The sequence below is a fragment of the Panthera tigris genome, chromosome B3 (assembly GCF_018350195.1).
Source record: "Panthera tigris isolate Pti1 chromosome B3, P.tigris_Pti1_mat1.1, whole genome shotgun sequence".
Lineage (NCBI taxonomy): Eukaryota > Metazoa > Chordata > Mammalia > Carnivora > Felidae > Panthera > Panthera tigris.
Genome location: NC_056665.1, coordinates 31378255 through 31400822, shown reverse-complemented (window position 1 = coordinate 31400822; position 22568 = coordinate 31378255). Strand labels below are relative to the sequence as shown.

Sequence of the window (22568 nt, the reverse complement as noted above, 5' to 3'; positions counted from 1 at the left end):
ACTGGGACAAGAAGGTGCCTTTGGAAGAGACCAATAGTCTCAGGAAGGGGGTTGGCCCCTCCTAGACCAGCCAGAACAGGGTGGCCAGATGCAGAATCGCAGAATCTTAACTGTCCCCTCATCACTGGAGCAGCTCCATTCAGGGTCCGTAGGCCACCCCCATCCTCCGAAGTCCACAAGACATTAGGACCAGTGTTGTCTGAAAATGTCATTTTTATTTAAAGCACAAAAATTGAGACATAACATATACATTTATACATGAAGAAAAAAACACCAGAAAGTTTACAAAACCTTGGTCACTGCCACTATCATTCAGTGGCTCTGGGGCTGGTGAGCTGGCCGTTTGCAGGCTGCCTCGGGATGGGATCCAGGTTCCAGAGGCAGGCAATTGGCCAGCTTTTTGAGAGGTCCCCTCAGTCCACACACCCACCCCTACAGCCTTTGGAGGACAGAGTACAGGTTTTACCTGGGGACTCCCAGGTGCCCATCACACTGACACACCTGAGGAATCCCCAGGAACAGTGAAAGGTGACCTAGGTTCTACTCAGGGTATGGAGCCTGGAACCCTCAGAAAAAATGGCTCATCAGTCCAGCATGAAGGGGTACAGTTCTGGACTGATTCTTCCTGCCTTCCCTAAGAGTCATACAGACGACTTATTGCTGATAGTGGAAGGCAGAGTAGAGTAGAATCTGAGGCCATGGTAAAGGGCTGCTATCCCTCAGGAGGAGAGGAAATCAAACAAACAGGGCCAAACCACACCAGTACAACCAGACTCCACCCTCCTAGAAAACTGCCAAAGGCTGGGCAAGACAACTTGGGGCCAATGTCTTTTATCCCTCCCCTCCCCACCCCACTCCCACATCCCAACAATCCCATTGCACATTCAGTAAGTCTAAAAAGGGAAGAGCTCAGAGAGGGCCCCAGAGGGCACAGGCGCTGCCCATACCAGGAAGGTGCAGGGGGCACTAAAGGTCTATGAATCTGTGAGAAACGTTAAGGCAGGGAAGAGCCTGGGGCGACCACGCCAGAGGCTCTGGAAGCCCAGAGACCACCCCAGAGTGATCTGGGGAACAGAGCCTGCCATCCACCTGGACTGCAGTTCACCTAAAGGGCAGCCCTTGGGAGACTACCCCAAGCCTGGGAGGGAAGGAAAGGAAGGACTGTGGAAGCCACAGGCTTTTTGTGTGGAGCCATATTTGGGCCAGGCCTGCTAGGGGAGAAGTGAAGTCCCAGGACCCTGGAGAAGTAAGACTCCACCTGGGATGGGCCCAGGTCAGCTGCTGATCCCAAGTACGTACGTGTATGTGCGTGGGTACGGGGAAGTGAACTTCAGTCCCACAGCTTCGAATCCTACCAAACTACCACCAGAGAAGGAAAGACTGTTTTGTTTTGTTTTTGTTTTTGTTTTTTTCCTGTTATGTAAAAAATAAGTCCCTGTCCCTCCCTCCCCTTCTCGAGCAGAACGGAGAGCTGGTTGCTGAGGAAGGAGGAAGAACTCCGGCAAGACCCTCCCCCGGTCTGTGCTGGGCATAACCACTGTTTAAGGCACCCACGGAAAGTGCAGCTAGAAGGCAGGCAAGAGAAAAGGCTGGGGCAGAGGAAGGACAGTCAGGGGGACTAGTTCCCCTGGAAGGCTCCTCGGGCAGCATTTGAGGCAGCGCTGCGGAAGGTCCTGTTGCTGAAGATGCCCTGGGAAAACTCCTCCTGGGCCTGCTGGAAACTGGCCCCCGTCCGGCGGTATAGGGAGTGCACCTGGGGAAAGAGGCTGGGGTGAGAAGGCCGCCCTGGAGTCCCACCTGACCTCCCATCCAGAGCCTTGGTGACAGCCGCTGGACCTCTGGGACCCGGGAAGCCCAAATGCTCTAGTGATGGGCTCGAGGCAAAGGCAGGAGAGGGGTGCCGGCTTCCTTGGGCTGCTGTTGGGCCAGCACCCAGCACTCACCCGCTTCAGAAGGAAGAGTGAGAGCACGGCACATAGGGTGAAGAAGCCAGCCACCACCATCATGATGATTGACACAGCCAGGTGGTCTTTCTTCAGTGTAGACAGGGCTGCGATCCAACCACTGCAAAGGGAGGAGGCGGCCAGAAGGGACACAGTGGGAATGGGCCCCAGAGGTCCCTGTGAGGTGTTCTTCTCTAAGTGGCCGCTGTATGCTGACCAGCCACCACCCAGGCACCTCCCTCCAGCACAGAGCCCAGGGGGCCACGAGCCCTTGGCCTGGGAGAGGCCAGGCCTCTGTGAAGGCTGAAGGGAAGGGCCCCACACGGCCCTCACAGTCAGGAGTAGCATGGGGGAGGGCCTTTTCCTGCTCTTCTAGGGGACGTGGAAAGCCTGGCTGCTTGCTTCCAAGGCCCCCCTCTGGGAAGGAGGACCACTGGCCAAGCCATCGCATTCATCCTGTCACCTCAGCTCCTCCTGCTGGGGCCCAGGGCAGCCCCTCTGCCTCCAGCATCACCTTCCCCAGTGTCCTTATCTATAAAAGGGGATATCCTCACACTGCCTGAATTAAATAAGAACTTACCACAAAGCCACAGTTCTCAAAATAGTGCAGTACTGGTATAAGGACAGACATACAGATCAATGGAATAGAACTGAGAGTCCAGAAACAAACTGATAATTCTATCAACTGATTTTTGACAGGGATGCCAAGACCAGTAAATGGGGAAAGAATCCACATGGAAAACAATGAAGCTGGTCCTTCACTTCAACCATACGCAAAAATTAACTCCAGATGGATCAGAGACCTGGGGCGCCTGGGTGGCTCAGTCGGTTAAGCAGCTGATTCTTGGTCTTGACTCAGGTCACGATCTCATGATTCAGGAGTTTGAGCCCTGCGTTGGGCTCTGTGTTGGCGGTGCAGAGCCTGCTTGAGATTCTGTCTCTCCCTCTCTCTGCCCCTTCCCGGCTCCCTCTCTCTCTCAAAATAAATAAACTTTAAAAAACAAACAGGGGCGCCTGGGTGGCTCAGTCGGTTAAGCGGGCGCCTGGGTGGCTCAGTCGGTTAAGCGTCCGACTTCAGCTCAGGTCATGATCTCGCAGTCTGTGGGTTCGAGCCCCGCATCGGGCTCTGTGCTGACAGCTCAGAGCCTGGAGCCTGCTTCGGATTCTGTGTCTCCCTCTCTCTCTGCCCCTCCCCTGCTCATGCTCTGTCTCTCTCTGTCGCAAAAATAAAAAAAAAAAAACATTAAAAAACAAACAAACAAACAAACAAAAGGGGCGCCTGGGTGGCTCAGTGGGTTGAGCGTCTGACTTCGGCTCAGGTCATGACCTCACGTTGAGTTCGAGCCCCGTGTCAGGCTCTGTGCTGACAGTTCAGAGCCTGGAGCCTGCTTCAGATTCTGTGTCTCCCTCTCTCTCTGCCCTCCCTGCTCATGCTCTCTCTCTGTCTCTCAAAAACAAATAAATGTAAAAAAAAAAAATTTTTTTTTTTTAAAACAAAAAACTTTGTGCGTCAAAGGACACTATCACAAGAATGAGAAAAATAATACACAGGGGGGAGAAAATGTGTTCACTACATATCTGATAGGGAGCTGGTATCCAGAATATATAAAGAAGTCAACAACAAAAAGACAACCCAATTACTAGAGAAAGACTTGAATAGACATTTCTCCAAAGATACACAAATGGCCAACATCATTAGTCATTCAGGAAATGTCAATCAAAAAACAGTGAGGGGGGTGCCTGGGTGGCTCAGTTGGTTAAGTGCCAACTTCGGCTCAGGTCATGATCTCAAGGTCCATGGGTTTGAGCCCTGTGTTGGGCTCCGTGCTGACAGCTCAGAGCCTGGAGCCTGCTTCAGATTCCATGTCTCCCTTTCTCTGCCCCTCCCCAACCCGTGCTGTCTCTCTCAAAAATAAATGTTAAAGTTTAAAAACAAAAACAAAACAAAACAAAAAACAGTGAGGTATCTTACCTCTAGGCTGGGAAAAAAAACAAACCAAACCAGAGTTGGTGAGAATGTGGAAAAACCAGAGCCCTCACACACCACCATGTGTGTACAGACATGGTACAGACTTGTACATGTACAGAATGGTACAGACTTCCATCTGACCCCGCAATTCCACTCCTACGTACATACTCAAAAGAACTGAAAATAGGTGTTCAACAGCTCGTACAAAAACGTTCATAGCAGCAGTATTCACAACAGCAAAAAGGTGGAAAAACCCCAGGGTCTATCAATTGATGAGTGGATAAGCAGATGGATGGGATATGATTCAGCCATAAAAAGGGATGAAATACTAATCCATGTTACAACATGAGCCTTAAAAACATTATGCTGAGGGGTGCCTGGATGGCTCAGTCGGTTAAGCGTCCGACTTCGGCTCAGGTCACGATCTCGCGGTCCGTGGGTTCGAGCCCCGCATCGGGCTCTGTGCTGACCGCTCGGAGCCTGGAGCCTGTTTCAGATTCTGTGTCTCCCTCTCTCTCTGCCCCTCCCCCGCTCATGCTCTGTCTCTCTCTGTCTCAAAAATAAATAAACATTAAAAAAAATTAAAAAAAAAAAATTAAAAAAGAAAAAAACATTATGCTGAGAGAAGCCAAACACAAAAAGCCACCTACTGTATGGTTCCATTTATATGAAATGTCCAGAATAGGCTGATCCAGAGACAGACAGCAGCTTAACAGCTGCCAGGGGCTCGGGGAAGGAGGGATTAAGTATGGCGTTTTCCTTTGGGGTGATATAGCGTTTCCTGGAACTAGACAGTAGTGAGGGCTGCACAACACTGTGGATCTACTACACACCACTGAATGTTCTGCTTTAAGACGGTTTAAGTAGTAAATAAAACAAATGTTATGGGTATTTCACAATCAGTAACAAGAAAGGAGGATTACATCCACCCAGCTGTGGGGGGCCGGAGGGGAGGTGAGGAAGGCACTGGGAAACTGGGGGCTGCAGGGCTCGAGAGGGAAGCCCAGGCAGGTCATGGGGGCAGGGGGGCGGCGGAGGGGAGTCCGGACCAGAACTCAAGCCTTCTGACTCCGAGTCTAGAAGCAAACAGCAGTTAGGCCACAGCCTGTCTTCCAGGATCTCACTAAGAATAGTGAGTAATGAAACCGGGTCACCAATCAAAGAGAAAAGGGCCAGATTAGAAACAGCAAGGTGAGGGGCGCCCGGGTGGCTCAGTTAAGCATCCAACTTCAGCTCAGGTCATGATCTCACCATTACTGAATTCGAGCCCCAGGTCAGACTCTGTGCTGGCAGCTCAGAGCCTGGAGCCTCCTTTGGACTCTGTGACTCCCTCTCTCTCTGTCCCTCCCCTGCTCACTCTCTGTCTCTTAAAAAATAAATAAACGTTAAAAAAAATTTTTTTTTTTTTTTAAAAGAACAGCAAGGTGAGAGGGAAGAGGGGTGGTGGGAGGGCAGTGGGGACGTGCTCGGAGTGCAAGGTGAGTCAGCCCCTCCCTCCTCTCTGGATCAGCTGCACTGGAGGAAGGGGACCAAAATAGTGCAGCCCTTCCAGGCCCAGGCTTTCAGCCAAGCGTCAGCCTGACCATTCTGTGATGTTCCCTGTGCACTGGGGCAGAAAGGAAAACATCAGCCATCAGGTTTTCTTTCTAAGGCTAATTCTGAACTGAGGACTACAGCGCCCAGGAAACTCAAGCCAGTTATACGCTCAAAGCAAGAAGGAGGCAATCCAGGAGAGAGGCTAGGGCTCCATCTCCTGACATTACAGGGCCTCTGGGAAAAGTCACAGCACAGAGTCTGCAAAAGCCAGGGCATCTGTCAGCAGCTGCCCAAATCCAAGAGCTTGTCTGGGGCCTGGAGAAGTAGCCCTAGCCTCTGGGAGGGCGTGGCCGGAGAAAAGGAATAAATGCAGTCCTCCATAGGACTTAGGCCAGGTAGCCTAAGGACTCAGGGCAAGTCCACTTACAACGCCCCAGAAAGTGGTAGATGAGGCAAGGCAGTGAGTTGGTGAGCGGTGAAGAACTGGGGGCAGTGCACGGAGGCAGATGCAAGTCCACCCAACCCCTCTCCCGGCTAGGGTAGAAGACGGGTCATCTGCAAGGGCCCTCTGGGAATGAGGATAGCAGAGCGAGAGAGGCCAAGCCACCTCTAAAATGTAATTCCATCGTGCTGCCCCAGGTCTCACCTGTCCCCCAGGCCAGGGATGCCAACCAGTTGGATGATGTAGATCCCTATTTGACAAAAAAATACGAAGAAGAATACAAAGAAGCTGAAAGAGTTGTCAGACCTGTGGAGAGAGGGGGAAATCCGAAGTCACAAGAGGGCTTGGGGCTCATTCCTCAGGTTCCTCACTTGGCATGGCATCGGTCCTCATTAGGAGTCAGGAGGCAGGATGGGAGCACAGACAGCTCCAGGGGACCAGCCACATTGTCCATAAGGACACAGACACCCACAACCATAATCAAAACAGGCTTGCCCCTCCTTGCCTTCCAGTTTAAGGGGTCAATGCTTGACCCCTTACTCAAAGAGCTAATAAAGTTGCTCACTCAAAAAAACAATATAAAGAGCCTAACAGTCCATTTCCTGGTGTATGTGTTTGCATTTCATAGAAGGCAAGGAAATCTAAGCCAAAGGTATAAATATCTAATAATAAAACTGTAGGCCTGGGTGGAAGAAAAGGTATTTGGGGAGCACATAACCCTAGACCAGACCTCCAGCTCCATGTCCTTGAGGGCTAGAATAGATTGAGGCCGCAGGTCTCCTCTGCAGAGTACATGGGAGGGTTCAGCCATTGCCCCCCAACTTCCCGGGGCCTGATAGGCTCCCAGGCCTGAAAGCATCAACTCCGAGGCACAACTGCACAAGCCCTAGGGGTCTGTGAGGTAGCTCCACTCAGGTCCACAGTATTTATTCTAGGTCAACTGCTTTGGCACTCAGCAGGCTCAAGAGAGCCTGGAGTGATAAGCCATGGAGAGCTTATCAAAGTCAGACTTTCTGAGAGTAGCTAATGCTTCAGAAGGGGGTTGAGCAGCCCCTCCCTCTACCCAGCATCTGAAATCCTAATGCACCAGACAGAATGGGAGCAGTGAGAACACAGGGAAGAGCTGCAGACCCCTCCCTAGATCTCCCATGCCTAACCCAAGGACAGTGTCCAGAGCAGACCCCAGGCACAACAACTTAGGAAAATGGCTCCTGATCCGTGTCTGCTCTCACTGTGGGTGGGAATGGGAAAGTGGATTTCCCCACCAACCTATTCTGCTCTAAGACTAGGATGGGGCCCCTGGGCTTAAGGCCCTTGGCCTGCTACCTGGGATGCCAGTCATACACTGACCCCTTGTCCAAGCCCCACTCACCTGAAGGCTTTATAGATGGGTCGGTACCAACACAGGAAGGCACAGGGGTGAAGATGATAAACCACAGGATCGAAAGGCCAAAGTTCACTCCGTTGGTGCTGTCAACTAAGAACCAGGCCAGGCAGGCAAGCAGGTTCAGAAACAGAGTCACCGAGTGCACTGGGGAGGGGGAGGAGAGAGAGATACGGGCTCGTGCCAAGGTGACTGAAGGATTCCCAGGCATGGTGAACCACCCCCTGGGAGGACGTGAGGTCCATACAGTGAGGGGAGCTGCAGAAATACTACAGGACCTTCGTCTGCATCTAGGTGCAGTGAGCTCCCAGATCCTGATTTTCTGGGGCAGCAAAACCAGGGACCAAACCACGTTCCTAAGAGGTGAAGGGACGGCCCAGATATATGATGGGGGTGGGGAGTGGCAGTGAAAGGAAGGTGCAGACTCAAGGGCTGATCCTTGAGGGAAAGAAGCCCTTGGAGACTCCTGTCCCTGTCCCTAGATGGCCCACACTGGAGCTACAGGGAGTAGCTGGGCTACTTGTGCAGAGGGAGGCCTTCACCTAAGGGTGGCCTTTTAAGGCAACGAGCCCCACAGGAACTCTGAAGCCTCCCATTAGTCTCACTCTACGTGATCCATGGTGTGAACTGGCCCTTCTGGGGAGGTTCCCAGCACAGGGAGTAGACTGTGGAGGGCCAATTAGGGGGGCAGAAGGTACCTTCTACCCCGGCCCAGCACTGAGGAAGGTTGGAGTCTGCGGGGAGGAGCAGCCAGAGCACAGAAAGGGCCCTGGAGTCACACCTCATTTCACCTGTAAGCTCAAGAGGGCCGGGGCGGGACTCACACATCCAGAGATAGTAGAGCATCTTGCATATCCGCTGGTAGTCAGCAGGGATTTCTACCGAGAAATCCTGATAGAAGCAGGGCTTGACAGGGCACCAGAAGGGCAGGGGCGGCCAGTTGTTCTCTCTCACTGTGTAGAAAGACGAGACGAGGTGAGGCCCAGCCTCCACAGCAGCATGGCAGGGTGCACACTCCAGCAGTTTACGGGCCAAACCAGGGCTCCAGAAGGGCACCGGCAAGTGGGGCTCAGGGTCTCCATGGGTAGGGAGTGGGATGGGAAAAGGGTGATGGGACACGAACACACACAAGCCTGCTCCAAGGTTAACAGATCCCAAATGCACTGACAAACAGAGCAAAATGGCCTATGTGATTATTTTTATGAACAACCAACCCATAAGCACAAGGGGTCATCTTCGTGAAGATGAAGGGGAATTGCAGGACCAGTGTCCCTACTTCAGCAAACATTTCAAGGCTGGGAAGGAGTGCAGAAATAACCACACCCGCTAGGTCCACACTGCAGGTCTCCTCGCCTCCATCTCCCTGCCCTGCCTGGCACTAGCACCAGGGCTGCTCTAAGATGATCAAAAGCCCGACAGGGGTCCAGGGCTGCCCCAGGACAAGCAGGCTCAGGAAGAGCTCCCGTGCCAGGCCTGGCAGCCCAGGACCCGGCAGCCTCCCTTACCATGTAAGTTGGCCACAGTGTTCTGTAGCTCCCGCTCCTTGCGCTCCAGCTCGGCTGCTTTCCTGTCCAGTTCTTCCTGCTGCCGGAGCAGACTCGCCTGGGCTGCGGAGGCCACGGCCTGGGTGGCACGGAAGTGGAGCAGCCGGACACAGGAGACAGAGGGGCAATGTCAGTCGTCAGTGTGAGCAGAAAGTCAGAAGGGCCTTGCCCCATGCAGGGAGAGACAGTCCCAGCTCCATGCTGTCTTGGGTACCAGAGACCACCACAGACAGGCCAAGGTGACCTGTCTCCTACTGCCTGGACACCACCTCTGTCCCCTTAGCCGTTAACCAGCCTTAATCTGGGATCAGGGATGAAGGGGAGACCCCTGAGCTGGAGACGAGAGAACATTCCCCCATTCTGGAATGCAGGCAAAGTTCAGTTACACTGACCTCTGGGGTAACAGCGAAGGGAAAACGGCATCACAAGAGACTAAGCTGTAGCCAGAAACCCAGAGAGCTGCACCTCATCTGAAGAGCCTGGAGGGTGTGTGTGCACAGGGGAAACAGTGCAACCTGCTAGCAGTGAGTGCGGAGGGGACACGTGAGGACAGATCACGTGCACCTGGAGCCTCATGGATCCATATTTAAGTACCACCCCACCACACCCCCAGGAGCTGACCCTTTGAGGTCCACCTGAAAATGTGACCGGCTACACCCCAGCGCAGCCCCCTAGGCTTGGCCCTGCTCTGCCCGGCTTTGATGACGTGCGGAGTCCAAGCTTCATCCCCTGTCCAGAAAGAGCCTCTGAATGAGGCACCTAGGGAACGTGAGGCCAAGCAGAGCTGGCCCTGGCGTTTCAGCCCAGGGCCCCACTCCTTCCAGGGGCTACGGCTGTTGGGGCCTGGTTATTCCCGAAGTCTACAGTCGTTTTAGGAAACAGGTATCAGACCAGTCACCTCGCAGAACGGTAAGCCAGACATATGTGTATATATGTGTGCGCGCGTGTACGCGCGCATGTGCACACACACACCCTCGCTCTCTCACTCTCTCCAAAAGGCGTTCTCCAAAGAGCCAAGGCTGACTTTAGCAGGTCACTTTCAGGCACTGGGGGCCAAAGCAGGACCAGAATGGACGATCCTGGACCATGCTGAACATCTCAGCCTTCCCTCCCAAGTCTGGTCAGAAGGCGAGAGCCTCTTGGGGCCCACGAGAGCCCAAAGCCCGGCTTGGGCCTTGCCCTCCCTCATGCTCATCTACACTTCGCCTACCTTCGGAAGCTTTTGCATGTAGCTGTCTCTGAGAATACTATCTCCTCCTAGGAGCATCTGCCTCTCTGAGAGCTCGCTCACTGCCAGGAATCTGGTAGGCAGGAACCTGCTGGCCTGTCTACGCAGGAGCTGCAACATACAACTCCACTGTGGGTCACGCTCACTGGGGTGGTGAGGCACACGGGGCAGGACGGAGAGGTGATGGGGAGTCGAGTGTCAGACACAAAGCAGACAAGATTCACGGTATTTGGTGAAGGGACAAAGGAAAATAGGAAGGAAGGCAGAAATAAAAGAGGCTAAAAAAAGAAAAGAGAGAGAGAGAGAGACAGAGGGAGGGAGGACAGGAGAATGGATGAATGGATGGATAGATTGATTGATTCGGGGCCCTGAGTGAGAGGACAAACCAAAGGCCCCACGAGGATCCGGAATGGCACAACAGAGGCAAATGCTCTCTCTGAAGGCACCAACGACCCTAGCCTGGTTATTGTTTGGTGGTGGTAATGGGGTGGGGGTGAGGATATAGGCTGGCTGAGCAGACCCTCCATGTGTAAGTGACCAGCTCCAAAGAGATTATCAAAAGGGCCCTTAAAGGGCAGCCAGGAATTAAGGTCCTCTGTCCACCTCCTCCCCCAATCTCAGGGCTCAGCTACTGGTGCTACCCTCTCAGGAAAAAAGAGGCAAAGGGATTTTTGTCAACAGTACCTGGGGGGTTGGCTGGGTTGGTTCCACTGAGGGCTGGAGAACCGCCGGCTGCGAGGGCCCAGGGAGCTGTGTGACAGGAACTGTTGTCGCTGCATTTGTCTGCGTGGGACACACCAAAGGAGGCAGATGAGTGGGGCTCCACTAGTTGGCCACACGGGGGCAGACCCACAGTGGGGTGAGTGCTGTGCCCCTGCCTGTGAGGGACATTCCCTCTGGGGCAGGCCTCAGCCTGGCCCTGCAGATTCTTAGCCTTTGAGCCTCATGCTCTGGGCAATGTGATGCTTCACCTGGCCCCCCTGGCCTTGCTGGAGCCACAGCTTCTCAGCACTGTCCTGTCCTCTTCACGGAGGGGCCCAGATGACAAATCCCAAGGGGAGAACTGCTGACTTCTTCATCCTTATCCCCACCCCAAGTTCACGTTAGGACTGCAGTTTCTCAGAGCTGTCTCTGCCTCTGCCAAGGCTCCTTGCCTCAGAAACCTGGCACCACCCACGGGACCCAGGGACTCAGAAAGAGGGCATGCTCACCAACCTCGGAGAAGGGGTTGAATTCAGCCAGGCCACCTTGCGGGGCATTGGTCAGCTGGGTCACGGAGGGATCCTGCAAAGGTAAAAAGCAAAACAAACAAAAACAGCCATGAGCCACTGGGGAGAAGAGAGAACCATCTCTTGGCCCCTCCCAGGCCAGCAGGCCTCAGGGATACAGGGCTGAGGTGAGGCCCTTCCTGGTGGCCTGAAAAGCCTCTCCAGAAAGGGTCCTCTGCCCAGCCCCTGCCACACCAGAGCTGCAACCTCTTCTCCCTTTCTGGGAAAGGAGTTCAGCCCCAATGACTTCCTAGAAGAGACCTAGAGCAAGCTTTACATTCTGAGACCTCAAAACAGACACTACCATGTCCTTGTTGTGCCCTTTACAGATTCAAAAGAGTTTACAGTATTTACCTCCGGGGACTGAGTAGTTTGGGGGGGAGGGAGTGCGTGGTAGGAATACTCACTTTTTAATTTATAACCTTGCTGTACTGTTTTATTATTTTACAGAAAGCATTTATTCCTATTTAAGAAGTTAATTTATTTATTTTGAGAGAGGGACAGCATGCAAGTGGGGAAGGAGCAGAGAGAGAGAGGGAGAAAGAGAATCCCAAGCAAGCTCTGCACCAGCAATGCACAGCCCAATGAGGGGCTCGAACTTGCACACTACAATATCATGACCTGAGCCAAAGTTGGACACTTAACTGACTGAGCCACTCAGGTGCCCCTTATTATTTTTTTTTTAAGCTCATTTATTTATTTTAAGAGGGGGAGAGACAGAGAGAGTGGGCTTGTGCCCGCACACACAGGGAGAGGCAGAGAGAGAGAATCCCAAGCAGGCTCTGTACTGTTAGTGCAGAGCCTGACATGGGGCTCAAACTCACAAACCATGAGATCATGAACTAAACCGAAATCAAGAGTCGGACACTTAACCGACTGAGCCACTCAGGCACCCTCTCCTCTTATTTTTTAAAGGATGGTTTAAGGTTCTGGAACAAAAACACACTGCGGGCTGCCAGTACTGATTTTGTTAAATCAGGCACACTTGCTAAGAACAGAGGCATGAAGGGCTCAGATGAAAAGCAGAGAGAATGTTTTTGGGTTCATTTTTTTTTTCCCCTCAAGAAAATGCAAAAATGTCCTTCAGAACGCAGTCTTTCCCTGAGTCTTCAATTTTCCCTTCTCCATCTGACCTCTTCCAAGGCCAGCCCTCCCGCCTAGGGCCTGCACAGCACTTCCTGTCATCTCCTCCACCGAGCACCTCCCTGATGGCCTGGGGCCACTTGGCCTCATCTCACCCCCTCCCAGCACTCCATCATCCTTTCCCCTTCCCCGTACGTAATAGGTAATAGCTCAAGTCCAGCTCCACAGCGATGCCTGGGCTCTGGGAGGAGCAGCTGTGAAGGCTGGGCACACCACGGCTGGACTCTGCCAAGGCCCAGGTTACAAGGCCTCCCCTAGGCCCCGCTCTGTGTACCTAACCCCCATCCCTCACTTCTGGTCCACAGGCTCCCATCCTGCTGTCCTGGCCTCACCTCCACCAAGAATCCACAGATTGGATTCTCAAACACAATATTAACATTAGACAGACCCTCAGGGAACAACCCCCTCAATTCTTTAGAGGTGGAAACAGATCCTACTGTGGTGCCGTACTTGTCCTAGGTCTCAAGATGGCTGGCTCCCTCTTCTGTACATTCACAGAATGTCAGCAGTGAGCGTGTTCTCTGATGTTTTTCACACATACTAACTCTCATCTTCCCACCTGGGTCTCCAGTTCCTGAAGAGTGAGACTGTGGCTGGCTGGCCCCTGGGCCCAGAGCCCCAACTCACTTCTCTCTAGACGTACCTCATCTCTGGACCCCCACCCAATTTCCTCCGCAAGGAGGCAATGTGGCTATGTCCATTCTGCTGGACAGCATTCCTGCCCGGTGGCCCCTGAAACTTAAAGGGACAAGGTGAGGTTCAGAAGGCCACCTGAGATGGAGGAACTGGCCTTGAGGTTATTTATTGGCTGAATGATTTCTCCCAGAATTACTGGGCTGACTTTCTGCAAGGAAGATCTGGAGCTCAGGTTCCATTCCCCTTTCTGACTCAGCAAACACCAAGCCACAGCACAGTGAGTGAGCTGAAGTCACTGAAATCAGATCCACCATGCAAGGAACTGGTTACCTGAGTGTGTGTCACAGGACAGAAGACAGAGGGGTGGCTCTGGTAGCTGTTTCGGGCGCTGACCCACATGTCTGGCTGAGGTGCGTGCGTTTAACAGGCAACCTTCAGACCCATGCAGAGATGTCATTTTCTTTACCAAGGTCAGCCAGAAGAGGATTCTGGGGGTGGGCAAGCTGACTACTCTGTCCATAGTGATCTCTCCTTTTTCTAAAGTCTTAAAGCTTGGTCCTTTACCCCTCACCAGCATGCTGTAACCTCCACAGCCAGATGCTTCTCTCTCAAGTTCATACTTCTGGCTCCTAGTGCTTGCGGAAGGGCCGATGCAGAGCAGAAAGTCAAACAGTATTTGACAGTATGTGCCACATGCTCTCCTCTACTTTCTCTGGGTGATACTGCCCCAAAGCTGGAGGGTACCTGCATCACTGTGGCAGCCCCAGGGCCCACAAGCACCCTGCCTCGGAAGACGGTCCTCGAACATTCTGGGAGACCTGGGTGCTTTCTGAAAGATGAGAAGCTCAGGCCTGGTGAAAGAGGAAGGGAGCTGACATTTACTGAGTGTCCTTATACAATGATGCGATTTTGAAGTTCTAGTCACCCCAGAACCGGCCACTGTGTCGAGTTGTCAGAAAAGAAGGTTCTACCAGCTTTCCTCAACCTGGTTCTTCAAAAGAATTAAGGCCCAGTGCCCTAAGGCATCCACTGTCTGAAATGACTTGACTTCTCTCCTGTGCATCTAGAATAATCCTGGTTCTATTCCATCCTTGAAAGAACAGAGATAAATCGTCACTTCAACCAGCTTCTGAACCCTGTGGCTCAGCTGAGGTGTCCCCTCATTCAACCTCATGACCACCCCGTGAGGGATGTCTTTTTAGATTGCAGCTGGAGAAAGCCCCGCCTCAGAGAGGGGAAGTGGCTTGTCCAAGATCCCAGGGGTGGTAGCTGAGCCAGATTCTGAATTCAAGTTGTCTGTATCCAGGGACACGAGTGGGCAAGGTGAGGGTCTACCTTGTTCAGCAGTGTACCCCCAAAGCCTGGGGCACTTGACAAACGGAAGGTGCTCAATGTGTGGTTGAATGAATGAAGCCCCCTCCTGAGGAACACTGACGGGACACCATGAGTGACCAAGACAACTACTTCTGCTCAGTTTTTTATTCCTGGACTTCAGGGAAGTCCTTGGGGGAACACCTGTGTTAGGAGACATGCAGCGAGTCTTGCACTAAGGACCACACTGACTGGTCTGAATGAAGACCCTCAGCTTCTACTCTGAGTCACAAGTAACGAGTCAACAGCAGCAAGCTTCTTTCCCACTAAGCATCAGCTGGCTCGGAAGTGGGTTAAGTAGTCATTTCAAAGGATGGCGAGAGCTAAGTTTCACCTACAGAGAGGTAACCCAAAACCCCCCTGGTACACAAAGGACTGAGCCTGGCTAATGCCCTTTACTGAATATATAACAAAGAAAATGCTCCTGCACTCGGTTCTTTTCACTCTGGGAAGAGTCACAAACAGTGTGAGTGACAAACCAAGATCAACAGGATGCAGCTCTTGACCTTCTGGAGCGGATGACTGTCACAGAGACACGTGCACATAGTACAAGAGCCCAGGGCAGAGTGAAAAAGAGGGGAAGGGAGGCCAGGGAGCGGAGGAGAGGCTCACCACTGCTGGGGCAGGGGAACCCTTCGTGTGGCTGGGGTGTGAGGACCCAGAGGAAAAGAGGCAGGCGCTGGAGCTCTGCCGGGAAGGGCCTTGAAAAACACATTCGTTTCCAGTTTGGCAATCACTTTCCATGTCACAGGTGTCGGCTGTGCTTGAGCTGTGACTCTTTCTTGCTTTCGCCTCCTACACTCCACCCAAGCTCCCAGTGTGGGGTTTATTTCAGGCTCCAAATAAACACATTAAATAAATACCTCATGAGCTAAAAAAACTCGGCCATTCTCTCTGGGAGGCAGAGTTACCAATACTTTGGAACTCTTGGGAAGTCCTATTTGCTTTGGAGACAAGGCTGTGTGTCATAGGACAAAAGAGGGCAATCATCCCCCAACCAAGTGGCTAGGTCCCAAGTAAAAAGAGCCACAGATAACCTCGGTACTCTCTTACCTGAAAATCCATCCTAAGGAAATATGACACAAATATGTAAAAATCTGTACCTACAAAGAGATTTATTGCACCAGTGCTTACAATAGGAGGAAAAAAATCAGGAAATGACTTAACTGTCCAACGACAGTGAGCCCAAGAATGTTTTGGTACACATCCCCTCAATGGCCTGAACAGCCATTAAAAATCACAGCTATGGGGCACCTGCGTGGCTCAGTTGGTTAAGCGTCCAACTCTCAGTTTTGGCTAAGGTCATAATCTCTCAGTTTGTGAGTTCAAGCCCCACATCGGGCTCTGTGCTGACAGAATGGGCTTGCTTGGGATTCTCTCTCTGCCCCTGCCACCCCTCTCCAAATAAATAAATAAACTTTATTTTTAAAATAAATAAATAATCACAGCTATAAACATAGAGCAGCAATATGGAAAAGACTTTGTTATATGAATACCACATAACAATTTTGTCAAAAGCATTCATGTGAAAAGAGACTGGCAGGAAAACACATCAGAACAACAATGGTTGCAAAAGACTGGCAGAAATACAAATGATCTATTTTGTCTTCTGAATTTTCCACAATGTGATGTTATTTTTACCTTAAAAGCACACATACCCACACATTTTTAAAAAGAGCCTGAGGACCCATCAAATGAGCAACGTGCACCCAGGCCTCTCTCCTTGCCACAGCAGTGATGGACACAGTGGCCCAGAAAAGTGAGGCTGACCCACCTGGCCCGGCGCCCGAGGCCCTCCCGGACCTGGTGCCAGCACCCCTGGCGGTAGCCTGTCCTTGGTCAAACTGAGACACTTGTCATCTCCTTCCACCTTCGTTTACTCCCTAGGCGAACCGTCCCACGCCAAGTGCGGGGCTAGGACCCTGACCAAAAAGCCTTGGTTCCTGCCCTCAAGAAGTGGACAGGACAGAGAACAAGAAGCCAAGGCAGGAAGTGACAGCACGTGACTAGTGCAGGGCCAGGGCCGATGGGAGGGCTTCACAGAGGAGGGAGGGACTAAGCTGTCTGGGAGTCAGGGTAGGCTTCACGGAGATGGCACCTGAGTTGGATCTTGAGAGAGGACAAAAGTTTAGCAAGAACTAAGGAGGGAGGCAAGAGCAGCACTGTGGGGCGCCTGGGTGCCTCAGTCAGTTAAGCACCTGGCTCAGGTCATGATCTTACAGTTTGTGGGTTCAAGCCCCACACTGGGCTCTGCACTGATGACACAGAACCTGCGTGAGATTCTGGCTCTCCTCTCTGTCCCTCACCTGCTTGTGCTTTCTCTCAAAATAAATGAATAAACATTTAAAAAAAAAAAAAAAAGCAACATGTGCAAAGGCAAACACACCTCTATGTGTTCAGGGCACAGGATGTGGGGCAACTCAATAGGGTGGAGGCCGGAATTCACCCAAGACAGGAGGACAAAGGACACAGAAGTTTATTGAAAACACTGCAAGGGAGCAGCGGGCAGGACAGCAAAGGAGAGACTGTCAAGAGGCAGTGCTGGGGGCTGGAGTTATGGGGGGGAGGTGAGGAGGTATGGGAATGCACAAAATATTCCTTTTCGGTACCTGTAGCCAATTGTCAGTAGTCCATTGGTCAGCCAGGACTAATGGCTATTTTGAGGTGGGTCGCCTAATGAGCCTGTTTGCATACAGCCCAGTGGTCACTCTGGGCCCTTTTACCTTACTCAGGTTTCCACCACTGAGGTCTGTTGCTGAAAAGTGGCCTCTATACAGAAGGTTCCGGGGGCCGTGCAGTGAAGAGAGACAGAAGCCAGGAGTGCCAAGGAACCAGCCTGAACAAAGGGTTGAGCCAGACAGCAGGAGTTTGGACTCCACCCATGAGAGGTGGAGGACAACTAGAGACTGTCATCTCTGCCACGGTGAGGAGAGCACAGTGAGAGGGGAGGGAGGACTGGCCGGGGCCACAGTCCACAGGGGTGATGGTGAGGACTGAACTAAAAGCATGATAACTGGGGGTGGAGAAGAGGCGACAGACTCCAGAGGCCCTGCTCAGGTAGATGCCACGGGCTCAGCCACTCTCTAGGGCAAGAAAGGGGGAGGGGAAGGGAAGTTGAGGAACTCAGTGGCTAACTTGGGTGACCGGGGAACAGTGCCACCCCTGAGCAAGATTAGTGATCACGGGAGAGGAACAGGCTTTTCAGGAGCGGGTGTGTGAAAGCAGGTGCCCCATGTTTGTTTTTTTAAAGTAGGCTCCATGCCCAAAGTGGGACTTCAACTCACGACCCTGAGAGCAAGAGTTTCAAGGCACCTGTGTGGCTTAGTTGGTTAAGCATCTAATTCTTGATTTCAGCTCAGGTCATGATCTCATGGTTTCTGAGATCGAGCCCCAAGTCAGGCCCTGCACTGACAGTGAGGTGCCTGCTTGGGATTCATTCTCTCTCTCTCTCTCTCTCTCTCTCTGCCCCGCCCCTGCTCATGCTTGCTTGCTCATGTGTGTGCTGTCTCTCCCTCTCTCAAAATAAATAAATAAACTTAAAAAAAAAAAAAAAAAGAATTGCGTGTTCTTAAAAAAAAAGAAAAGGGTTGCATGCCCTACTAATGGAGCCAGCCAGGAGCCCCTAGAGCAGCTCTAGATCTGGGATCACTGGGATGTGGATGCTATTCTGAAGCCGCAGTGAAAGACGACTTCAGTTGCCTCCATTGTGACCTCACGCTTTCTAGTTGGGTTCTTCTTTCCAGTTGGTCTCTGCGCTCAGGCTGAAGACCCTAAGGGCAGAGCATCCCCTGATGAGAACAGGGAACTGAAATTACCCCCTCAAGCAACAAGAACTGCCCTGAGCCAGCAAGGCCCCACACCTGACTGACTCCAAGACTATGCTCGACTTGACCTTCACTGCCCACCTACATGTACACACCCACCACTGTCCCACATTTTCCTTATATAAACCTGAAGTATTTTCGGCACTTTGGAGACAGTCTGAGCTGCTAGTCCGCCGTCTTCCCGGTGTTGGTCTTGCTGAAATAAACTCCTTTCTTGTTCCACCACTGCTCGTCTCTCTGCCTCTGGATTCTGTCAGCGGCCAGTGGCCGAACCTGGTCTGTATGGGACCCCTGTGCGCCTTGGCTATAGTGTAAATGGAAAACCTTACTCAGAGAGGTATACAGTGAGAACAAAGTCAAAGGACAGAACTGCAGCCTTCACAGCCTCAAAACAGGTGGAAGGAGGTGAGCGCCCCAGTGTTAAAGAGGCTGAGGGCAGAGAGAAGTACAGGAGAGACTGCCAGGCGAGCGAGTGTGCCACAAGCAGCAGACGTGTCCCAGGCCAGTGGCCAGAGAGGTGGCAGGCTCTAAGAGGGAGGAGGCGCCTGGGGCTGCGGGGCCACAGTATGCACAAGTGCCTTTTGCTTCTTGGTGCTCTGTCACCTGAAATATGAAATATCCTCTCTTCCCATCCGCTCTCGGCCTGAGCCTTTCTACCAAAGGACTCTGCTCTTCCTCCTCAGATCCCTCATAGTTCCTTCTGCCAAGTTTCGAATGCCTTCATCATACCCACGGTGTGTTATCATTGAACAGCTAGCATTTCTTGGCTCTCCTGCCAGATCAGAAGCGCTGGCAGGCCGTGGGCTCATTTACCTCAATCTCCTGCACAGGCCCTTGGAGCAGCAGGAGCTCAGTGATGTGCATAAATGTGTAGGCACCTCAAAGGAGCACTGCTGGGCGGGTCACACCTTGGTAATGTGCACTGGCACTCTTCTCTGAAAGAGTGGCAAGGACCCCTTGTTTGTCCTGGTTAAATATTACCATTTCTCTGAACACAGGATTATCCTACTCCAAGTAGCTCCAAAGAAAACTTAACAGAATTGTAGGGTTAAAGTCCAGCTGTGTCTCTGACCAAGTGCTTTTGAATCACCCAGCCTGGCTCCAGGTGTCAGCCATAAAGGCAGGGAGATAACTCCCATCCCCTTTACCCTCACCCCCACCCCCCGGATCTGGCAGCTGTCTGGACTCAAACTATATGAACTTCACCATTTTCAAATTTCTTGAGACAATGCTCCTGTTCCACAGGAAAGTTCTAACAGGTCCATCTGGTGGTTGTAAGAATTCCCAAAGCTACAGTCAAGCTGGAGCCCACCCTCTCTGGGAAGTGTCTGTGCAGGGAACTTTGTTCACACCCAAATCACGTTTCTGCCACCACTTTCTCCTCCCACAGGAGAGAAAAGTTTTAAATCCTCGGGAAGCAGCCACACCACCGAGATTATCTTTTAACTGCAAGGAGGCAACGTGTGAAAGTGATATTCTTCGATCTGGCAATTCATGGCACTGAAAGGCCTTCTCTGTTCAGCACCACCAGCTAGTTCACACCCCCCTCTCCCCCTCCCCCCCGCCTTGAAGAAATGCCCAGTAGGAAAGCAGCCCCAGCACTGGTCTGGGTGACCTGCTTGTTAGCTAAGCGCTGAAAACTCAAATGGGCACGATGCCCACCTTTAGCCCTCTACTTCTTCACCACCTGACAAGACTGCCTGAGAAATTTTGGGGATCAGACATGCTGGAATCGGTCCATAGTAGGACCCGAAGATCCAGAGAGTACAAAGCAGATGCACCATAATAAGCACAGGAATTAGGGAGTGCCAGGGGGAGGTTGTGAAATCGGCAACACTTGGCTTGCAGTTTCCTGCTTCCGCCTGGAAGTTTGGTAAAACCTCTGCTGCACTCTTGTGACAACTTTGCATTCACAGCTCTTCCTTTGCAGGAAGTTTGCTAAGAATCTCAAGTATAACTCCACACAGAGAAGAGGTCATATAAGCCCACACCCACATTGCAGGGCGGGGAGGTGGGTGGAAGTAGGAGGTGGATAAAAAACAAGGGTAAAGGAGTCAATTTAAAGGCACACCAGAAGTTGCAGGGCATATCACAAGAGTTAGCAGAAAAAGGATTCCATGGTTGGATAACTGAGAAATTCTGGGTCAGATCAACTTGTGCTAGGGGTGCCTGGGTGGCTCAGTCGGTTGGGCATCCGACTTCGGCTCAGGTCATGATCTCACAGTTTGTGGGTTCGAGCCCCACGTTGGGCTCTGTGCTGACAGCTCAGAGCCTGGAGCTTGCTTTGGATTCTGTCTCCTTCTCTCTCTGCCCCTCCCCACTTGGGCTCTCTCTGTCTCTCAAAAATAAATAAATGAAACAAAAAAAAATTTTTAATTAAAAAAAAGTTGAGCAAATGTCTTTATTGCAGGATTGCTCAGAGCCTTTAACAAACAAGTCTTGCCAATCTTTAAGAAAAAAATAGTGATTCCCAAAATTGTTTGACCACATAACCCTGAGCACCTTTCAGGACTGGTTATTACTCAGAACATAACTGCTATAAAGTACTATCCTGGGGCGCCTGGGTGGCTCACTTGATTAGGCGTCCAACTCTTGGTTTCAGCTCAGGTCATGATCTCATGGTTCGTGGGATTGAGACTCGCTTGGGATTCTCTCTCACCCTCTCTCTCTGCCCCTCCCCTGCTTGCACGCACAAGCATGAGCTCTCTCTCTCTCAAACTTGTAAAAAATAAATAAAGTACTATCTTAAAAAGCACAGTATAATCTGTATTATCCCAGCCCCACACACTGGGGAAAAAAACTTGCATAGCTAATACTAATTAGCAAATGGTAAAACTCACTTGGCTAGTACTAATCACCCCTACCAGTACTCTCAAGAATGGGGACAGTGATGACGAAGCTGGCCTAAATAACCCCAACGCAGTTTAAGACCAATATCTGAACTTCAAAAACCTTTAAAACAGCAAGGTCCTGAGAATGAGACCCAGATCTAGGCCCCTTCCCACTGCAAATTAGCTGGTGACTCTGGCAGGTACCATCCTCACTGGGTTCCTGGTTTCCTCCTCTCTAAACCGAGGGGTTAGAATAGATTCCTGAGGATGTTCCCAGCTCCAGTACTCCACCATGGACTCTGAACACTACACTTTCATGAACCACCACGGAGTGATGGAAAGCATGACTCTGCTCTGAAAGCTGGCTAGGTGTGACAGTTTCTGAGTCTGCTGCCTCTCCCCTTGTTTTCTCCTGAGCTCTGTGCTAACACCCTGGGTAAATGAAGCTGGGTTCACACCCAGTCACCCAAGGGCTGCACCCTTCCCATGTCCCAGCCCTGGCAGTCAGGAAAGCAGACACCAGCATCACAAAAAGGGAGGGCAGCTCTCCAGGTGAAAGAGCTTGAGGGGGGGGGGGGGCATCACGTCCAAAGTTCCTTCTCCCCGAAGAACTGTGCACCAAGAGGAAAAACACGGCCCAGGGTAAGGAGGAGCAGAGTCCCAGCCAGCCAGCTCTTGTCTTCCCACACAGGATTCCCCCACCAGATGTTGTTCTTTACAGGACCACAGCTGCTTCCTGTCCTGCCATATCCTGGAGCTGCCTGATGGACAGACTGTCTCGGTGAATGCAGAAGTTGCTTCTACCACAGTTTGCACAATCATTCCTGGGGCTGGAGATGTGGTTTAAGACTAAGACTTTCAAGCTGCTATTAATCTTGGGCAGCACTCGGGCCAACTATCTCGCCCACTGCTAGCACTGGAGACAAGCTCTCCGCATCTCTGGATGGCTGACTGCTTCTGGCAGACAGCAGCAGACATTTTATTTCCAATTCTGACAGAGGGGGAAAAAAGAGCAAATCATTACACAGAACACACTCCAAAAGACTACTAGATCCCACTCTCTCTGCTCCTCCCCTGCTCATGCTGTGTGTCTCTCTCTCTCAAAAACAAAGATTAAAAAAATTTTTTTTTTTTTTTAAATGGGGTGCCTGGGTGGCTCAGTCGGTTAAGCGTCCCACTTCGGCTCAGGTCATGATCTCGCAGTTCGTGGGTTCGAGCCCTGCGTCGGGCTCTGTGCTGACAGGTCAAAGCCTGGAGCCTGCTTCGGATTCTGTGTTTCCTTCTCTCTCTGTTCCTCCCCTGCTCACCCTCTGTCTCTCTCTCAAAAAAAAATAAAGATTAAAAAAATTTTTAAGACTACTAGATCCCAGTGTCATACAGCAGTTCTGTAATTAAACCAAACTGTTACCAGATGACACTGGCAGGGGAAAAAAAATGCAAATGCTTTTT

General features: G+C 51.7%; 1 protein-coding gene across 1 annotated transcript in view; it reads right to left on the bottom strand.

Moving 5' to 3' along the window:
* Nucleotides 1-196: 196 nt before the first annotated feature.
* SCAMP2 (secretory carrier membrane protein 2) overlaps nucleotides 197-22568 on the bottom strand; it is a 24094-nt gene continuing 1722 nt past the window's right edge. Inside the window, 10 exon segments of the mRNA XM_042988381.1 lie at nucleotides 197-1753; nucleotides 1944-2064; nucleotides 6095-6196; nucleotides 7263-7311; nucleotides 7314-7421; nucleotides 8099-8227; nucleotides 8780-8897; nucleotides 10029-10157; nucleotides 10731-10829; nucleotides 11262-11330. Of these exon segments, the coding sequence (XP_042844315.1) occupies nucleotides 1619-1753; nucleotides 1944-2064; nucleotides 6095-6196; nucleotides 7263-7311; nucleotides 7314-7421; nucleotides 8099-8227; nucleotides 8780-8897; nucleotides 10029-10157; nucleotides 10731-10829; nucleotides 11262-11330 (1059 nt within the window). The 3' untranslated portion in view covers nucleotides 197-1618.